An 18,556-nucleotide genomic window follows, 5' to 3' on the forward strand; every position below is an offset into this window, starting at 1 on the left:
TTTGAACTGCACCTGCCTGGCCTCCTCCATGCTGGAGGGGCAGGCTCACAGCCCTGCACAACGTGGCCTTCATTATTCGGGCCTTTGCTTCAGGCAACCATTTGCATTGGGCCTACCGGTAGCCCCATGATGGAGCAGGTGGAGCTTTGTCCTGCTGATCATGAGGAGGTGATTGTCCCACCTTGTAGAGCCCTCACCCAAATGGATGCTGCTGGAAATGTATCGCTGGCCTTGCTAAAGACAGCATAAATTACATTCAACACTCTCCCACCTCCCATGCAGATGACCAAGCAACATCTCATATTAGGCCTTGTCATGACCCCCCTCCTTGGCAAATCCCTGCTGGCCCACGCCACCTGATGTGTGCTGCTGGCATTTTGCCTCCCCTCTGTCTTAGATAAACAAATTTCCTATCAGAGGAAGGGAAAGCATTTCACCTCATGGACTCCCAACAGCTTCAAAACTCTTGAAAAGCTCTTAAAAAGAAAAAAAAAAAAAAAAATGAAAAAGCTGCATCTTTTTTTCTCCCACTACTCAAGTGGGAATTTACCATCTGAGGCACGGTGGCATAGACCGTCAGATTTGTTACTTGGCTCAAAATAGGCAGCAAAGCTCTTCTTATCCAAACACTACTCAGTCCAATCAGTGTGACCCCAGGTGAGTTAGGAAAATATTTATGAAATCTACAGGTACTTATAGTGAGGAAGATAAAAAAAAAAAATCACAACAGAGCTCTGAAGAGAGCAATTGCAATGGAAAAGGGTCTTTGATCAGGTGCTTGCCAGGTAACATGTCCAAGTTCAGTGACGTCTCAAGCTACAGAAAGCATTTGCAGACTGCCCTCCTCTTCTTTACCCTTTGATCTTCTCCTTGCAGATGTACAGCAAAGGACACAAAGGAACACACTCTCCTGATTCCATCCATGATTCCTGGTGCTTCTCACTAACATGTTTCAAATAAAGGAGCAGTAAAAGTGACTTAAAACACCAAGTAAGAGTATTTTAATGCCATTTGATGAACAAGCAGAGACATAACTACATGGCTTGCCACAAGTATCCCTACTCTCCAGATTGAGCTACTAAAATGCACTCTGTGCTCTGTGAGGGTGCCATGTCCTGCTGGAGAGTGACGGGAGCTGGAACACAGCTGGTGACTTTCAAGATTTATAATGTGATCTGCCTACACTTTTGGTCAATTGGATTGCATGAGTATTTTGAGAGCAAATTCACATTTGCGTAATGCTGTTTAAGTCTAATGATGAAAGCAACTACAAAAGTTTCACTATTTGTTAAATCGTAATACAAAGGCAGCCCCTTGCTCCCCTTGTTTTATTATAATTCATAAAACAGATCTGCCCTGCAAAGAAGGACCTGGGGGTACTGGTGGAGGAGCTGGCAATTTCTGTTTGTAGACCAGAAAGCCAACTGCATCCGCGGCTGCATCAAAGGAAACGTGACTAGCAGGGCACGGGAGGTGATTCTCCCCAGTATACTTCACCCTTGTGAGGCCCCACCTGGACTACTGTGTTCAGCTCTGGGGACCCCAACATAAGAAGGCCATGGACCTGTTAGAGCAGGTTGAAGGGAGGGCCATGAACATGATAATGGAGAGGTGGAGAACCTTTCTTACAGAGACAGGCTGGGTAGTTGGGAATGCTCAGCCTGGAGAAGAGAAGGCTCCAAGGAGACCTTTTAGTGGCCTTCTAGTACTTAAAAGGGAAGCCTACAGGAAAGCTGGGGAGAGACTTTACAAGGGCATGTAGTGACAGGACACGGGTAACAGTTTTAAACCAGAAGAGAGAAGGTATTTGGAAGAAATTCTTTTCTATGTGGGTGGTGAGGCACTGGCATGGGCTGCCCAGAGAAGCGGTGGTTTCCCTGGAGGTGCTCAGGGCCAGGCTGGATGGGGCTTTGGGCAACCTGCTCTGGTGGGAGGTGTCCCTGCCCATAGCAGGGGGTTGGAACCTGATGGTCTTTAAGGTCCCTTCCAACCCAAACCATTCCACGATTCTAACTTCTGCATGCATATACACAGGGAAAATTGTTAATTATACTCTTCATTTACATACTGAAGATCATATTAGGTATTGAGAGGAATACAAGTTCATCTAGAAGAATTATGAAAAACCCTTGGGTCAACTAAGCAAGAGGTGAACTTGAAAATGTCAGAATGACAGAATTCAAATAAGGTACCAAACACAGACTACTCCAAATACGAAAGACTGATTCAGTCCACCTTAATGAACACATAGGCTAAGCTGCTCCTCAATTTATCTTTATTAAAATCTATGACTAGGAGCTCCACATCCCACATTCTCCAGACACTATCTTTTTCCCATGATATTATCAATTACTAATGTGCACTAGCACTTTCCTGCTCTTTGTCCTGCTGCTTCTCTAGTATTATTTTATTTCTTTCCACCATTCTAAGCTCTGATGAATATCTCAGGTTACCTGTGTCACAAACCCATAAATCTAATAATATTTTATATTTATTTAAAATATTATTAATAAAATATTTAATATTTTGATACTGTTCCCATCCAGCAAGGGCTAAAGTAAAAAGGACAATTTGTGAGATGGCTAAGTTTCAGTTTATAGATCTGCCAACACCTTTTAGAAGAGACAGAACTGATACATTAACCACATAATCAATGAGAACTTAACAGCAGTCTCTGAAGAGAAGAGCTATCAACTTTTTGGCAGAATTCTGAATTTGTTTCCTTCTACCTGGACTGCCCCTTTGTTTCAAACAGCTGTAGCAGTATGGTAGTTGGCCAAGATCTTACACAGCACGATCTAACCTTCTCATTGCCATGATGTACCCAGGCACAGCTTAATTCCAGTAACAGAAAACAACACTCACTTGTAAGGTACATGTAAGAACAATGGCTAACATCTGGCAATGAGTTTGGGCAGTAGCTTAAAATATCACCTACTTAAACTCTCTTCATGTTTTGTATATGTGTGTGGCACCGTAGGAAACACCAGCTATACAGAACTCCAAATGGAGACTGCTGACTTTGCGTAGTCCATCAACTTCTTGAAAAATAGAGCTATGACTTAAATACGTTACTTAAATCCATTTATTATGTTGCCATCATGTTAGTGTTTCACAGTGCTAATAAGCAAAAACTGACAGCTTCATTCATCTCTGATCAGTAAAATATATTACTGTACCAACCCCAAAATTGCTTTCTTGTCAAATCTCAGTGAAGCATACTTAAAAACACAAACACAAAAAATCCTCCTTCAGTAACACGCAGCAATTTAGAGATGAAACAGAAGAAGGGTAACTAAGCACAAAACACTGTGGACACACTCCAGAGGTGTGGTAAATAGCATCTCAACTAGGATAAGGAGAATGCTCCCCAGTTCTTCCCTTTGGTGTAATCTGGTCCATACAGTGGAAAAGCCTTGGGAGACCACGAGCTAGATCTCTCTCTGATGAAACTGAACCAGAAAATGCACTCCAGGAGCATATCTAATACATTCCAGTGGCAAATGGGTACTCAGTCAAAGACCGGACTAAAAATAGCTCAAAGTAACTAACTCCAAAACATGTACAGCACAGATGTCAGGTCCTCTGTTTCAACTGTTTTGCTCTATGAATCTGCTCCTACCGAGCTGCACTAGCTGTTAATGCCATTATAGCTGCAGACGCAGTGTTCACTGATGGGTTTGGAATGTGATGGGTGATCAGTTTGCTTTGTAAAATACTAGCATTCACTACAGCTTAGGCTTCTACTTTTTTTTTTTTAGGCAAGTCCAATCAAATTACTCTTAATGATCAAGGAGGGGAGAAATCATCAATGCTAGGCTCTTGAAAATCCTAAGATTTTCAGGTCATGTTTTTGAAAAATGAGCTGTTGTAAGTGCTTAGTATTTGTAATTGACTACCAAATTAAAAAATAAATAAATAAATAAATCCAAAAAGGGAAAGAAATCAGCAACATACCTTATTGCTTCCTCCACAGATTGGCCAACTATATTTGAGGAGGCACCTGGCTGAGACAGAGGCGTCAGGCTTATCACCCACTTCACTGGCTTGTAGTATTCATCACTGGAACTTAATAGGTAGAACAGTGTGGTCAGGAAAATCACCTGCAAAGCAAAGTGGAGTTTTAAACCAATAGGAAATAAACAGTTTCAAGAACTACAGTATGCAGATATGCTTCAGATCATTGAACGTAACTGGAAAGTCAGAGCAGTACTCACCAAGCTTGGAAGACACAGAGCTAGGAGAGTAACTTCTAGCCTGGCTCCACAAAGGACTTACCAGTTTTATCTAGACAGCACCACCTCTTAGCTCCTTTTAGCCTCTTCACAAAGTTGCATTAAAGCAACCAGATATTGATCTAGATCAACAATCAAGATTGTTTTTCTTCTTCCAGCATGTTTAGCGGATCAGAATATTACTGAACATTAACATCCTTTGTTAAAAACAAACAAAACCAAATAACTCTGAGTTGTCTGGAGAATCACTGTGTAACTGGATACTGGATGAATTAAACGAAACCCCACAAACAGAACATCTGCAGTGTTTATTAGGCTTGTATTCCCTACTATGAGTTTGCAGATTAGTCTGAGCAGAAGTGACAGCAGTTGCGTTGTTTCAGTTTAAAGACCAAAACACACAATCAGATTGTGTCAGCTTTGGGTATGCTGCAGTCTACTGTGTTTTACTTACTCTCTAGATAGTGGGTTCAGCAATTTCTTTGGCTAAACAAACACCACAAGTGTCTCCAGCTTGAAATTGAATACCTCAAACAAGGAAAATTCATTCTGTATATTACAATGCTAAAATATGGCTTGTATTTTCTTCATCTGCAAGCCTTAGTTCTTTTATCTGTCTTCCCAAGATTAAAAAGAATTCTTTCACCTTCCTTATTTCCAACCTACTGGTATGATGGAATAAATCACATCCTCACCTTTTGATAAACCAGTCTGTCTGACCTACGTAAGTCTCTTACTTTCAAGCATCTTATCCAGTCTGCAGACACCTCATGCCCTTTTCCTGCATTCCTTCTGAAGATGTTCAGAAAAAAATGCAGACAGCATAACATACAGTATGAAGTTACCAGTCGCAACAAAGCCATCTATTTGTCATTGTTCTTTCTGTAATTCCTTTCTACCCAGTAAAACGTTGCATTTTTTCCCCACCACAACCTTTAACTTGGAAGTCACATCAACTGTTCACCCACAATGACTTCTTTCCAAAATATCACGTGTAGCTATGGGCTGTACTCTATCTTCCCAGGTGTGCAACTCTGGCCTTGGGTGATCAAACAATCTATCAACTAAAGCAGGTCATTGCATCAGCACATTTGCTCAGCATGTTGTTAAGTTCAAGATCATAAAAAAATGAAAAACATTTAATGAGAAGTAATCCAGCAGCAGTATCAGCTAAACTGTAACTCAAACTTACAACATTAAGTAAATCTGAAAACCCGAATCAGGTTTACTATCTTTTGTAATGCTGCAAAGATGGTTGTTTTCTCCTTGGTAGGGCCCGCCTGCTAAGCTACTATAATGTTTCCTGATTTAGCTACAAAACTCGCCACCCTGAAGCAGGCATCCAGATGGTGAGCACCATCCTTCTTCTTTCCAGTGGGACCTGGTTATAGATCCTTCCTGCAGTGCAGCTCTCAACACAGAAAGCAGCATACTGCTAGACACGCCATATCCTCTCATCCTGACACTCACAAAAAGCAGAGTGAAAAAAAAAAAAAAAAAAGCTCCACTGGATCTTGTTTTATTAGGACAGCTTCAGTTAACTTCTTAAGATGTTACCCTTTGAAAAGTGTATGGCAGCCAAGGAATGAGGAAATTAACCGCAGCAATCAGGCGAAGCTTGATTCCCTGTGGCATAAGAAGCATACAGAGCTGATTTAAGGCAACTATGAACAAGAGCTGGGGATTAGTTCAAGTGGCAACATGCACAGCACCTGGAAAACTGGAAAAGCTTTTCTTCCCCAGTGCCCACAACAGAAACTGTCTTCCTCAGGGAGTGATGGATAAGCCAACTTAGACATACCCACCTGAACTGCAGAAGCCAAGGTAGCAACGGGGATGAAGAGCAATAGAATAAAATAGTCTTAGCATGGACTAAAAGCCATGAAAAGATTAACAAACCTAACTCCGTTCTTCTTAAGGCAGTGTGCATGTAACCACAAAATCAACTGAATTTTAGATCAGCTGCATTTTGGGAAATCACTGTATTTTCTTTAGCACAGTAGGTACAGAAATGCAAAGCAGCAGCAATCGCAGAACCTAACAATTTGACCTCAAGGAGCTTGCTAACTTTTCTAAGGAGCAGAATAGCTTCAATGGTGCATTCAGCAGCAAAAAGATGTCCCTCCCTCTCTCTACTGGCACTTGAAAACCTTCAGATCTCTTTGACAGGATATCTAAGATTTCAGACATGACCTAAATTGTTTCCTAACCAGCAAAATTCAAGATCCTCCTGAGGACTCTGAGGAGGAAGTCACAGAAAATAAAATAATAAACTCTTTCCAGTGTTCAACACTTGACAGATTACACTTTCTTGCTCTAGTATTTATCCTATAGCCCCAAGCTCTGAAACTTTAAATACTCTAATTTGAGGGTGAATTGACTGAATTCAAGGCAAAATCTATGAGTAAACACTAGGCTAGAATGGCAATTCAGCATTTCCACATGTATCAAGAAGCACATCGTTTAATCCCTTGTATGTCAGGTCCATAGACTTTGGAAATATTTCTGTAACACTTTCATGCTCAGTTTTCCAATGAACGAAAAAAGCATCAGAAATCTGTGTATTCCCTGCAGGACTGTAGATACCCATCTGCCAAATGGAGATTTTCTCTTTCCAGCCTTTAACAGAGTGAGAAGACACACACCAGCTTATATATAAGCCCACGTGCACGTGTGCAGTTAGGAACTTGCACTCAGAAGTAAAATAGAAGCAGCACTCTTGCAATGAATGATCAATTTTCAAGCATCTGTTGAACATCTGAATATAGCCTTACTGGACTGGGGAGGGATATGCTACACACACAGATTACTTCCTAGTGAATGCTTTGGTAGAAGACGCATTTTTCAAAATAGAGGCTCTGAGTAACATATCCATTATTTCCATGTATTAAAGCATAGTTTTTTAAGTAATGGTTTTCAACTAAAAAGGCATAGATTTAAGTTAGACGTTAGGAGGAAATCCTTCACTCAGAGGGTGCTGAGGCTCTGGCACAGGCTGCCCAGAGAAGCTGTGGATGCCCCATCCCTGGAGGTGCTCAAGGCCAGGCTGGATGGGGCTTTGGGCAACCTGGTCTGCTGAGAGGTGTCCCTGCCCATGGCAGGGGGGTTGGAACCAGATGATCTTCAGGGTCCTTTTCAATCCTAACCATTCCATGATTCTATGACAAGGCCAAAAAAAAAAAAAAAAAAAAAAAAAAAAAAAAAAAAAAAAAGTATGCCTTGAGACCCTGGAAGAATAATAACTGTTAAGGTTACTTCTGATCTTCTCCTCATTTAGAATTTTTTTTCTTCCCTAGCTTTTAAGAAAGCAAAGTGAGTAAAAAGTAAATCTAATAACGATATAGTCCCAAACAGAATTCAGTAATGATGCATGCTGCAAGAGTTGAGAAAGCCACGGTGCTTTATCCTAGAGTCACATTTCGGTTTTCTCTGCTTTTTGTATTACACTGTTGCAGAAGGAAAAAAAAAAAAAAAAACATTGGAAAATTTAAGAAGCAATTACATTACTTCTTCAAGGACTACAGAATAGCTCAATTAAGTTATGCTAAGAAGTACTTTAAAGCCTGAAAAACAATATCAGCTGAATTCTCACAACAGCTAACATTTTCATTCATATATTGCCCCAATTAATGCATTGCACTAATCTCTATTTTGTGCAGTCTGTTTTCTGAAAAACCTAAATATGAGTCCTTTCTCTTTTAGTCAGTCCTGATAATAAATCCACACTGAACACTATTATAAGTTTCGTCAATTTACCTTCTTGTGTTTTAAGAGAATCCGTTTATTTTTTTTTCTAAGAATCTTTGTGAGAGACTTTCATAAATATGATAAACCCTGGTTCTGACTGGACAGAAAGACCTAAGAAATGTACAGTGCAACAAAAGACTACATTACAGCACCCACCCAAAGGGTTTAACAACATAAACTACTTACTCTTCAGGTAGGCACAGTTATGTCAAAACAAAAGACATGTGCTGCTAGGAATGATGGCCAGGAAGGGCTAAAAGTCACTATGCCCCTAGTATCACCTGCAGCCACAGTCCTTGAATATTGTCTGGCAGTTTCCTCTGGATCTGTTAACTCATGGAATTGGCACAGACCAAACTTCCAAACTGGAAGGAATAAATACATCAGCTTATCCAGAAAGTTTCTGAAGTGGATCCAACAGCGGTTGGACTGCTAAGGCTTTCATCCTTCCTGGTGTGACAGTAGAGGCAGGATGACCACTCTCACTGCTGGCTAGGGAACTGCACTGTTCAAAGGCACACAAACTACTTCTTGCCGAATATTTGAGTTAGGAGTTATAAATTTCAAGTTAGGAAGTAGGAAACTTTTCAGTTAGAAACCTCATTAGTTAAGTGACCAACTAGTGAGTTCACATTAGACTAGTCTATATGAAGAGGATTGAGCCTGGCTTGTTGTGCATGTTTATTTTCTTCTCTAATGAGCTCACAAAATGAAGTTTAATCTACAGAGTATGTTTGTCACATAAATTTGAGAGATTCAAAGAAACTGTGACAAACGCTCAACCTACAACAGAAGTAGAGGAAGAACAGTAGCCTTTAGGGCATCCAATCTTTAAAAGAAATCCAAGGCAAACCCAACTATCTCTTCTCTGCCAGTTGACTGCACCGTGCCGCAGCAAGCAGCAGGACCCTGATGACAAACAAAGGCAGGACCATGCATCACAACAGCTGCATAGAATGGATCTGGTATAAGCCATTAGACAGCTGAATTTAAATTTTGTGTCAGGGTAATGAGTGCATTAAGATGATCTGCAATTATCACCTGAACTTGCCACTTGGAAGTACACTAACTTCTCGGATACTGTTACCAACATGTCATCATGGGTGAAGTAGTGTACCGAGGAAGAAATTAAATGAAATATTCCCACAGTCTCTCTCTTTTCATCACTAACTGAAAGAAAGCTAACTAGAGAACAACAAAATTCAGTGGCAATGATCTCCTTCAGTTCAAGGCAGTCATTTAATAAAATTTTGTTGCTATTTGTTCTTTCTTAAATATCGAAGAGAACCCACACAACTGCCTTGAAATATTGTTAAACATTATTTCAATTTTGCAGCTTTGTCTACCAAAACCTCTCTCCTGAGCAAGCATCAATGAAGGCAGTAAGGTTAAACTGGCAAAACACCTTGCTTTCTAGCAAATGTTTTTGAATGCTGAACTATCCACCAAGACATGGATTTCATTCATGCTTCCAAGATCAGTATTTGTTTAATTAAAACAGGAATAAGTCCCAGGCTAGAGTCCTTAATACTGCTCACTGTCCGAGATGAAGATGTTCAGAAAGTTTCAGCAATCTTCCAGCTATTACATTTTTCCATCTTCTGAGAGCGTTGGTTTGTTTAAGGATATATTTATGAGGACATGCCCTGAGATTTCAGCAGTTTTGTAGGGTACCACAAGGTACAGCTCAGTATCTTCAAGGCCAGAAACAAAGAGCTTTCTATGAACAGACTGATAGGAGGACTTCGAGCTCCTCAATGTGGAAATTACAATGGGGAAATTAGGCTCCTTCGCCTCGGATGTCTCCAATTAGGTAAGTTTAGAGGATGTTTTCAATGCTTGGGTTTGATTTTCAACACTACAACATGCACCATTAGGTTTGTTCAGTAAAATCGATCACATAAGCATGTAACACACTACTTACCACTGAAAGCACAAAATTGAGAAGAGCTGTCCCACTGTGGAAAAGGATGGTCACTAATGTTGTAACTGTAGTGAACAAGAGGCTCACGTTGCGACTCATCACTATCCATAGAGACTCTAGGATCTGAAAAAGGAGGGGAGGAATGAAGATAAAGTGAGACAACACATTGAATTACCTAGAACTCAACTGCTTGCAGAGTGATTCTTCTCCATCAAGTCATACAAAGATGACGAAAGAAATAATAAATCATCTTCCCTTACCCTAAATTGCAACAGGTATTATTAAATGAAAATGTCTACTTTGCCAAAGACAGGTTTCTAGGTAGATGGCTACAAGGTTTTAAGAACTTTTCTCCCAATACCCGGAAGTATTTCATCATGTAAAATTGTAGAAAATCTAGATATAATGACACTTGTTTACTGCGATCAGTATCACCATCAACTGAAAGCAGATCTTGTCCTGGGAGGGAAAGCTCATCTTTTCAAAAGCAGGAATGCTAAAGCACAAAGAACAAGGAATAACACCATAAAACAGAAATAAATCTGAAGCTAGCTTCAAATCTACTAACACAATTACAGCTTTAATAAATTTGTTTTAAACACACTATGTAAATAAGATGCATAATTTTTATAATGTCTGCAGACAACTACACAAGCTGTGATTTTGCATAGGGATGCAAGAGTTAGTCAAGCAGTTATGGAAAATTAATCAAACTCTATACAACCTATTAAATTCTGTAATGGCTCGAGGAACTGATTGCTTATTAGTTACAGATAGTAGAATAGTTTTGAGACATGCCTTTTAATATGGAATGCCAGTACAGCCAAATTAGTTTGCGTTTGGAGACACAGCACAATCTGAGTAAGGCAGCAACTTCAGAAACACTAAGGGCAAAAAGGAATAGCATGACACGGTACAGGGAGGCATCCTAAAAGCTGTGCCCAAACAGTCTCAACAACTACTTCGTTCAGAAGGAACACAGTGAGAAGGTTATTAGCCAAACTGATTCACAGATATAAGCAGCAAGGTTGAAGGGGAAAAGCCATACCTTTTTTCAAACTAACATAGCCATATGACCATCTCTATTTTGTAATCAAATCAAAGGAGACATACAGAAAATAATTTTTGAAGCATAATTTTGTGAAGGAATAACTGCTGGGGGAGGTGACAAAGATTTACCACACACAGGAAAAACATCTGTGCTTCTTACTACCTAACGGGAGTCACGTATTTGAAGGCTCATCTTCTGAAGATATTTTATGAGTCTCCCTTGAGAATGCCTCAAGTGAGGTTAGAAGTGATGACAACATTCGGCTGAAAAAAGTGTTCTCCCATAGTACTTGTCCACTTCCTTACTCAAGCTTCTCCTCAAAGCTGCTCTCAATCCATTCTCTGCTCAGCCTGCATCTGTACTTGGGATTCCCCCAGCCCAGATGCAGGGCCTTGCTCTTGGCCTTGTTGAACCTCTTGAGGTTCACACAGGCCCACCTCTCAAGCCTGCCAAGAGACCTCTGGAGGGCATCCCTTCCCTCCACCATTTCAAAGAGCCTGCAAGTTTTATGCTAGCTGTGCAAAACCGCAGTCCCAGAGTGTTACTGGGACTTGCTGTGTGCACAGGACCTTGGTGCCACAGGCATCTCGTTATGGTGTGGAGTTTATAGAACAACAGCAAAGCACTGGAAGAAAGGACACAGTTTGAAAACAGAGGCCTCAGAACCACAAACTGTTCGCTGATGAACATGACATCAAAGAGAGCTGGGAAAAGGCTGCTTTTGCTCTAAGAAAAAGCAGCAGCAACTAAGAAACGGGGTGGAAGTAAAGGCAAGCAACAGGATAAAGCACCTGCCATAGTCAGGGAAAGTAGTAATTCTGCAAGCATCACACAAAATATGGTTCAAGGCAGAGGTCAAGGGGTGGGAGTTGTCCAGACATGACACAAACCATTTTATAAAAAGGACAAGCTCCTTAATTTGAGGGAAGATGATGCTCCAGTTCCAGTTTCCTTACTGAAGAGCTCTTGAGCTCGATCCCCTTGACTTCTGTGCCTGACAGTGGATAGCAATGCCAACTACACAGCACCAGCACGATGCTGTTCTACCTTCACAGCTACTGTTGGATATGATTGTTGAAGACTGACTGACTACTTTGAACACACAGCAATAGCAATTAGTAGATTGTAAAACAAGTCATTAGCATTAAAGTGTGCTGTTGATGAAAGTTAGTCCAGTGAAGTTTTGTTTTAAAAGATTAAAACTGGCCTAATTTCTCAGCCTTCTAAATACTAATCACAGCCATCTTTAATTCCTCCACACACACACGGCCCTTTTCACCCCCCACTGCTACTGACGAGCAGTTCTCGTGGGCTGGGACTTGCTCCATCTGCTTGAGAGAGTTTATATCTGGTGGGGCTAGGAAAGTTTCTTTGGGGATGTTTTGTTCCTGCGGCACAGTCTGTACTTGTTTAAGTTTCCCTACAGGTTTTAGGCTGAGGAGCTAATAACCTGAGCATACATCTGCAGTTAGCCTAGATGTAGTTATCACAGGGTTCACTCAACAATGAGAACAGCTGTCCTAGAAGGACATCCTAGCTTTTACTTTGGGGTAAGCAAGGATAGTGCATTTTGGAGACTTTTGGTATGTCCTATGAAGGCAAGGGCATCCTCTGGGAGTGGTCTCCAGCTGTGGAGTAAGTTTCCCCTTATGTGTATTTACAATTAAAATTTCACAACACGTTTCTCATCACAAGGATGAGAAGACAGAAATAGCAGACATCAGTCATCACTGAATACAATATCAGAAAGTGCTCAAATACCCCACTAACAGTCACAAAAACATTAAGTCCTGGCACCTGAGAGTTCACAGTGGTGTTTGAGTGCCACAGAGAACACCAAATCTCAGAATGCTTACAGGGAAGAGAGCATGGTAACTGAATTATTACTGAAGAATGAACTGTATTGGATATACAGTGAGGTAATTACATGAAGAAATCCTCAGGGACAGAGCAAACATTGGGAAATGTTTTCATTGAAATATTTGAGCAATTGAAATTGGATGTCAGCCCAACCTGATTTGGAACATACGTGTATCAGTCATGCTAAAGGAACAGATCGGGAAACCTAACCGAGCTGAAGCTTACTGTGCATCTTTTAAAGGAAGGTCTTCTGTCTTTCTGCCTGGGAAATCTCTGGATGAGATACTGGCTGCTGGTAGAATGATGAATACTCTTATGGAAAAAGCAAGATCAATTTAGGAGACATGAGCAATGTCTCCTATACCATCAAGGGAGTTTCGAGTGATCATTCACGGATTTAGCCAGCAGCAATTTGCTTTTTCAATGTTTCAAACCTTCAAGAAACGGAGGAAAGGGTATGGAAAAGCAGGCGAGTGGAGAAGGAACGAGGCTTTTTCATTACTCAGAAATTAAATCTTAATAGCCCAGCAACGTACTGCATGTTTCGTTCACCTAAAAAACTACTTTAGGATACAGCATGGGGTAGAAAATTGGAGGCAGATGTGAGGACCCACCCCAGTCCTCTCCCCAGACTAAGAATAGGATGAAACAAACCCCACTTTGGAAACATACCACTACAAAAAAAACAAGTTCATAACATTACCGCTTCTACTGAATCTAGAAGAATTCAAAGATGAAATGTATCAGAGCTGCTAACACCACAGCTTACACATGTAAAAACAAATGTAACTGATGATTTTGAAAAGCTTATCTTTACATTAAATCTTCAGGCAACCTACATGTTTATATAGCGAGTTACTTTAAAATAATCAAGGTCTAACTACATCAAACTAGAGCTAAATATGACTGCTATAATGAACAGCATGTTTTGAGGGGGGTACAGTGCTTTACCTGATACTCACAGCTAAATTCCTGAATCGACGCATACTGTTACAAATGAAATAAATGCCAGCAATTCCCCAGCATAGCTATACCAGCTATTTAATTACATGCTTTCAACTCTAATATGGAAGTTTCTTCCATTACGGGAAAAGCCTGAAGAGAGACATTTCCATTTGTCTTTTCTAACATATTTCTTTTAACAGATGCTCCTTCGCTTACTAAAGAGGATGAACACTTGCTATGATTTCCATGAATGGGAAAGAGCTTATCTGCTTATAATTGCAATATATATATAACACTGTCAAAGAGTTGTACTTTCAGAGAATACATAGTGATCTGAACTATTCTGAAATATTTCTGAAAGCCAAGGGGTTTCCACAACTTATTATGTGGTAAACTCCAGCTATAATCTATGCATAGGCGTTTACTACTACATATTCACCCACCACTTCTTTACAGTTCTCTCTTTAACTGTTTTGTGTTTAAAAAAAAATGTCAAAGCAGTTTATGGAATCTACCATGTCTTACTGTATGTTTATGAATTGCAGGTTAGCATTGATTTGAAGCGTCCTGAAGCAGAAACATCCTAGTTTCAATTAGAGCTATGCCATTTAAACCTCCACCTCCAGCCTGTACAACACAACCAACCATCCAAAAAGCAAGCAAAACAGAAAACCACAGAACACAATAAAACCCACAAAAATGTGAGCAAAAGCCCATGAAAAAAAATAAAATGAAAAACTCCAAACCCCATTCTCCCCACAACTACCCAAATGATTTAGAATATTGATCCTTCCCAGTTTAGTATGCCATTCTGTAGTAACTAATTGTTCTTCTTCGAAACACTAAGATTTTCATTCTCTCATAAAAACATAAATCCAGAATACAGTAAAGTTCCACTGTAACCTAGAATAGGTGAAGCAACTTTCTCAGAAACATCAGACTTATGGTAGAAGTATGCTCATTTTAATCATCTCTAAGCTTTAATGACCTACCCACGACCACAAATGAGATTTTAATCGATTCTAATTTAAAACAGTGTAATATTTATGCAATAGATTGTTTATGAGACAGACAGCAAAGAAGATGCTACCCATAAGGATGTGAAATCAGGACTTAGTGTTATATACTATGTGGACCAGTTTACAATCTGTTATTATGGATGTGAGTGTATGGAGAAAAAGGACAGGTGTTTCCCCACAGCAGATAAGTAATGGGTTCATGGATATAAACAGGAAAACAAGCCAACTGCTGCAATTTTTTTCCCTGTATTTCTAAACAAGATTTTAGAGAATGTTAAGCATGCTAGCTAGATAAAAAAATATTAATATTAATGTATTGCAGTCTTAAATATTTATTCTCTTTTCAGTATTTCCTCCACTATTTTAGCCTATTTAAGATTACTGAAGCACACTTATTTTGGTTTCTGAACACTGTTTAGCAATGGAGTAAAGGAGACAGCTAGCACCTATAAAGCAGTTTAGTTTCTCCTCCTCCTCCTCTCCCTCTTAGCAGCACATTCTGTATTTATTTTAAATGATATGCTATGGATGTTTATAACTGAGCCCCAAGCACGCAAAGAAAGAATTAAGCAAATTTTTACTATTCACTAAAAAGGTTCACTACAGTAAGATGTTTGTCTCATCTTCTTCTTAACTTGCATTTTGTTTTTTAATGATAGAAACTGTAAAGATTTAAGCAGCAGCTGAGAGAACACAAAAGGACACATGCCCATCGGTTGAGACCATGAGCTGCCTCAAGGCAAATAACTGCTTAAATTGCATCCACAGAAATCTTATGTTGCAAGTTAGATATAAATAATATTCCTTCAACATGGATAAGCCTTAAACTGAATATATTTCTAGATTACAACAGCTCAAGTCAAAGATGAACTGTATCTGGGACTGACTGTATGTTAAGCGCTTCAGATTCAACATCATTTTTTTAGACAAATGTAGTTGCTTCAGTTCTCATTGCTTTCAATGCTTTTTCTTTTTCTCCTAATGAGGTGAAAGGTCCAGTGCATTAATTCAGAGACTCACACAGTGTAAAATATTAATTTCATTCTCCACAGAACTTTCATAAAAGAGAAATAAGCTGCTTTCAACCCAATGAATAATAATTTGAGGAAAAAAATATGACTACAACACACACATGCACATTTATGTATTACATATACAGATAAGTAATATATATGTGTGTGTGTGTGTGTATATATATGTATATGTGTGTGTATCTTACAACCCCTTGGTCAATGTATTTCTCATTTATAACCTAGACAAATGTTATTCTTTTTTTAAAAAAATAAAAGCCTCCAACCCTGCACTTGCCACATGTTACATAAAAACAAGGCTGAAGCAAACTGGTATTTGGCAAATAACAATATTTCTAGAAGAGACAGATAAAGTAAGAATAATTCCAACCAAATGACCTCCAAGAAACAGAAGAGTAGACTACAGACTAAGAAGAATTTACCCAGCTATAAGGTGACACAGGTGATCCTACAGTAACAATCCCACTCAGGAAGAATTCTGGCAAGCAAATATCACTGAAGATGCTGAAATCAGGAGGGCTTCCTCATCACAATTTGGTTCTGTTTGTAATATGAATATATCCTAAAGAGACTTACAAATATTACACAGGTAATTGTAAGTAACACTTCCAATGTTTCCATGTACTTGCATGCCATGTCCTTAGCAGTAGTCCAAGAAGGAATTAATACCAGTTAAAATCAGACCAATTTGGTAATAAGAGCAAACAATACATACCGAAAGAAATGTTTCAATGTTATCATGAACGAATGAAGCAACATCTTGCCAGTCCAGAATATCACCAAGCCAGCTGTTCTGACGGTTTATGTGCCATTTGTGTCCTTTGTGTCTTCCAGAATGTGTTACATTCTTAAAGAAAAAAGACAAAGATGTAAGGATAGCAGACATGTGAATAACTCAATAAATGTGAAAGCCGAAGACAAAGATTTTCTTAATGAGGAACATGTCCAACATGCATCTAAATAGTCAGACCTGCTTTAATTGGCATCCTCAAAAATACCTGGAAGTAAGAAAGCATTTCTCTGTACAACTGAAAAACTAAAAGCTGACAGAAACCTGTAGTTAATTATCCCGTGTGAGTACAGTTCTGCACATTGTACTGATTCATCTCAGTTAAACATCAGCCTCACAGCCTGACTGAGACAACGGTATCTATCTTGCTCTTTATGAAAGCACACCAGAGGTAACGATTTCAGTTACTGCCTACATAATTTACTCTTTGTAACATATAACTTCTACCAGTACAGCCCGCAAAGAACAATACGAGAAGCTGCCAAACAACTACTTTCCTCATAATTAGCATCTGCTTCTCCACTGGCAACGTTCAGTCATGCAGAAGCTAAAAACTGAACTGCAAGCATGGAGGATTTCTTACAACAACACAGGTTTGTAACTGCGACACAGCAAGAGCACAGAAAATGGTCATAAACACAACAGCTAGTTACTTAGGTGGCTTCACCCTAATTAAGAAGTTGTCTATTCTGCAACTGAACCACATGTGACCACAATCTAATACAAGACTATTTGACTCAGTCTGGGACTGTATCAGGAGTTTCAGAGAAGGATGCCACAATTACAGTTAGAAAATACAAGCCTGCCTGTTGATTAAAACAGATGTCATCCCAATCCTCAATTGTAAGAGACGCTCTTAACTCTGATGTTTATACAAGCATCCCTCTACTTCTGTTAGAATTTTCCAAAACTTTAACCTTACCATTCTGCATTCAGAATGACATTACCTTTTTCTGGCACATATAGCAAGTATTATTCTGAGTGAAGTCCCTGCACTGATTTATATGGGTCAATCTTTTTGCCCAAGCAACACGCGATAGGACTAGAGGAAATGTCCTCAATCTGCATCAGGGGAGATTTTGGTTGGGTGTTAGGAGAAATTTCTTCACTGAAAGGGTTGTGCAAAGGGAATAGGCTGCCCAGGGAAGTGGCTGAGTCACCATCCCTGAAGGCCTTCAAGAAACGTGTAGATGTAGAGCTTAGTAGCATGGTTTAGTGGTGGACTTGTCAGTGCGAGGTTAAAGGAAGAGGTCTTTTCCAACCTGAACGATTCTATGATTATATTTTCTGTTTACTACCAATTTTCCCTAGACACACAGTTACATTTTACGATGCACAATTAGCAAAGTTGTTTAACAATCCACAGCAACGCAGAGATCTCTCTTCTAGGCTGACAGCTTATTTAGAGCAGAAAAATGCAAATAGTCAAACATCTACCTGCAATAAACCTTTTGTATTTGTAAACTATGAGAAATGTATTTTCCATTCACCTAGTTCTGTTTTCAAAGACATTAACCAGCAGAATGGTGTATCACTTGCAGATTTTTTTACATTGTTAATGCCCACTTCAAGTTCACTGTTATGCAGCAGCTATACTGCAGTAGCACCTACGGCCTTTTAAACAGAGGATTCAAGGAAACTGTCAACCGAGTCCTCTAACAAATTTACTAGATCTTAGAACACAACACAGCAAAACAAAACACTTCACACCTGAATAGACGAGCAAGACTAGTTCTCCCTGAAGATGATTCAATTGCATTTATGCCCTCATCTTCCAAGTGATTTATGATTCTGTCATTATTTTACTTCAGTAAGTACAGAGACTCGATGGTAATTAATCTCTCACAACATCTTTGCAACCTTTTAAAATATACACCATTTGCTACCTACTGATCTTTTCAGAAAGTTGAAGTTACTGGTTGAATTAACGTTTTGTTGGCAATTCCCCCTCAAC

General features: G+C 39.5%; 1 protein-coding gene across 6 annotated transcripts in view; it reads right to left on the reverse strand.

The window, feature by feature from the left end:
• The window catches only part of TMEM245 (transmembrane protein 245), an 83,891-nt gene that overhangs the window by 26,807 nt on the left and 38,528 nt on the right, over nucleotides 1-18,556 (reverse strand). For all 6 annotated transcript variants that reach the window (XM_084282757.1, XM_084282756.1, XM_084282755.1 and 3 more), the window contains 3 exons: nucleotides 16,528-16,659; nucleotides 9,907-10,029; nucleotides 3,958-4,103 (listed from right to left, as the gene is read on the reverse strand). In XM_084282757.1, the coding sequence (XP_084138883.1) occupies nucleotides 3,958-4,103; nucleotides 9,907-10,029; nucleotides 16,528-16,659 (401 nt within the window). The remainder of the gene's footprint in view (nucleotides 1-3,957; nucleotides 4,104-9,906; nucleotides 10,030-16,527; nucleotides 16,660-18,556) is intronic.

Source organism: Netta rufina (genome assembly GCF_964035555.1).
Source record: "Netta rufina genome assembly, chromosome: 2".
NCBI lineage: Eukaryota > Metazoa > Chordata > Aves > Anseriformes > Anatidae > Netta > Netta rufina.